We start from the raw sequence: 2,494 nt of genomic DNA, 5'->3' as shown, positions 1-2,494 counted from the left end.
ATGGGTACCCCCCAGCCCGCGGTGCCAGAGCTCCATCCCACTGAGGGGGCTGGCAGCGTGGCAGGGAAGGTATGTGAGTGCGGTCCTGAGGCCACTGAGGTGGGGTGGGCAGGCAAGTCCGGGCCACAGGGTGCCAAGGGACGAGGGAGTGCAGTGGCCTCCACCTGCAAAGGCTTTGAATGGGAGGCGGAGATGCCGAGAGGCGCCGCCCCCGCGCTCTCCTGGACTCTGAACAATGAGCAGGAGCAGCCTGGCAGCAGCGCGGGTTGCCATGGCAACAGATTCCCAGCGCCTCTGAGCTGAGCCGAGGGAGGTGGCCGGGGCCCAGCAGGGAAGACCCTGGGGAGGGGCTGTGCAGGATTCCAGTTACAGGAGGCACAGGGTGGCCGTGTGCACAGCAGCCCAGGGATCACGCCTGGTCTGGACTTGGCCCCTCCAGCTGTAGGCTGCACGTGGGGGTGAGCCCAGGTGGGGCCTAGGAAGTCCCCAGGGAGAGCCGCGATCCCTAGTGGTGGGATGAGGGGGGCTGGGACCCATCTTGGGGAAGCCTGTGTGTGCATTCCCACATGCGTGCTCACATGCCTGTGTGTGTGCACATGGTCATGTCTGCCTTGGGCCTGGACAGAGAGGCCCCTGAACCTCCCAGTGGGACAGGTGCTGGACAAGAGTGGGAGGGAGGTGGAGCCCAGGGCTTGGCACCACCTTGACCCCTGCCCACCCGCCCTGCAGGCTGCAGTGGGTGCCCGGGAGAAGGGCCCTCGGCTGGGCCAGCGGCTGCCCTCGATCGTGGTGGAGCCCAGTGAGGCCGGTGCTGTGGAGAGTGGGGAGCTACGCTGGCCCCCAGAGGGTGCCCAGAGGGGAGCCCCTCAGAGCCAGACTGGTGAGTGGGGGGCGGCCTGTGAGGGGAGCTTGGAGGCCTACGGTGACCTGGCCTTGACTTCTCTCCCACCTGCATGAGAGCTGCCCTCATCCAGCGGCCCAGGCCTGGCTACCAGGAGGGCACGGTCAGCGTGTGCTGAATGACCACGCATCGTTGCCCCATCTGCCTCCCTCCCTGCGCACCCTCGCTTGGACACCTTCAAACCAAGTGCCCACCAGGGCCTGGGAAGGGGCAGGTGCAGGCTGCTGTCCCGGCTGCAGGGGCTCTGATGAGCAGCTGATGCCCCGAAGGAGGGGCCATCCAGGGCCAGGACCGAGGCGCAGGGCAGACGGGCTGGGCAGCGGGGGCCTCTGTGGAGGGCTCCAAAGGCCCCCAGGAGCTGGGCCCTGGAAGGTGTTGTCCCCTGAAGTCCCCTGGAGAGGAAATGAACTCAGCCAGCTGGGACTCCTCCAGCCCTGCCTGCCTCTCGCTGTCCCTGGGCCTCGCCCTCTACCGGTCAGCACCCCCTGGCTCTGTCAGTTTCTGCCCGGGGCTGGGGACAGCATCAGGGACTGCCCTCGGGCATCCATGGGGATGTGGCCCTGGGAATGCCCTGGGGTCTGCCCTGGACCCTTCACTCTGTCACCCACTGGGCCTGGTGCTCCTGGGCCTGCCTCATCTTCCCTCCCTCGGGGACGCCCTGGCCTGCCCTTCCCCTCCCCCAACAGCTGCCTGCAAGAGACTCACACGTGACCCCTGGGCTACCCCCGGGTTGCGGCCCTCCACTAATACGGAGGCCTTTGTGTCTCTGCAGCCCCCTCCCCAAGTTCCCCGGGAGACCCAGGGGTGACTTCAGACGACACTGCCAGCGCCGGGGACCAGTGACGGGGTGAGGACACAGCCTGGCTTGCTCTCTGCCCAGGGCGGCCCAGCTGCTGCACAAACCCCCGGCAGGCAGGCTGCGTGACCCAGACTGCAGCTCTGCCCCTGCTGCTGCTGCTCGGGTCTCACCACACCCCTCCTTGTCCCGCGGTTTGGGGCAGAAATAAAGGCACCTCGCAGTGGTGTGTGTGACGGGTGTGTACTTGTTGAGGATTCGAGGGACTGAGGACTTCCAGGCAAGGGCTGGGAGCTGGGACCACTAGGCAGGGTGCCAGGTGGGGACCACTTGGTGTGCCGCGGGGCGGGGCTCTGCAAAGACCCTAGGTGTGGCACCGAAGAAGTCACTCTTTCTGCCCTGCCCAGCCCAGGCTGCCCTGGGCAAGACCCGCCTCCCCCAGGTTTGTCCCCACTGCCCCTCCCCCGGCAGGAACCCCCTCCTGTAACCCCCCCACAGCAGCAGGGATGGTGTCAGCCCAGGATGATGCCGGAGTGGGGGTCCCACTCCAGGATGGAGCTCATCACATCTTGCAGAGGAGGAAGCAGGTGAGAAGCGAGAGCCTGGGACGAGCGGTGGCCAGGGCTTTGAAGGGATCCCTGAGGCTGGGCAGTGGCCAAGCTGGCCGCAGGACCCACATGGGAGGGTCCTGTCCCCCCATGGGGCCCATTGATATGGTATCCTGGTCCTGCCCCTGCAGGAAGGGAGCCATGCTGCCTGGGCAGGGATGGTATGGGGAGGGCAGGGTCCTGCAGGTA

General features: G+C 66.9%; 1 protein-coding gene across 1 annotated transcript; it reads left to right on the top strand.

Moving 5' to 3' along the window:
• LBHD2 (LBH domain containing 2) lies at nt 1–1,744 on the top strand. Its single transcript, XM_062181870.1, has 3 exons — nt 1–69; nt 730–880; nt 1,656–1,744. The coding sequence occupies exons 1-3, from the start codon at nt 1–3 to the stop codon at nt 1,742–1,744; spliced, it is 309 nt and encodes a 102-aa protein (XP_062037854.1).
• The last annotated feature ends 750 nt before the right edge of the window (nt 1,745–2,494 follow it).

The sequence above is a fragment of the Lepus europaeus genome, chromosome 22, assembly GCF_033115175.1.
Source record: "Lepus europaeus isolate LE1 chromosome 22, mLepTim1.pri, whole genome shotgun sequence".
NCBI lineage: Eukaryota > Metazoa > Chordata > Mammalia > Lagomorpha > Leporidae > Lepus > Lepus europaeus.
This window is presented reverse-complemented; position numbering and strand designations above follow the sequence as displayed.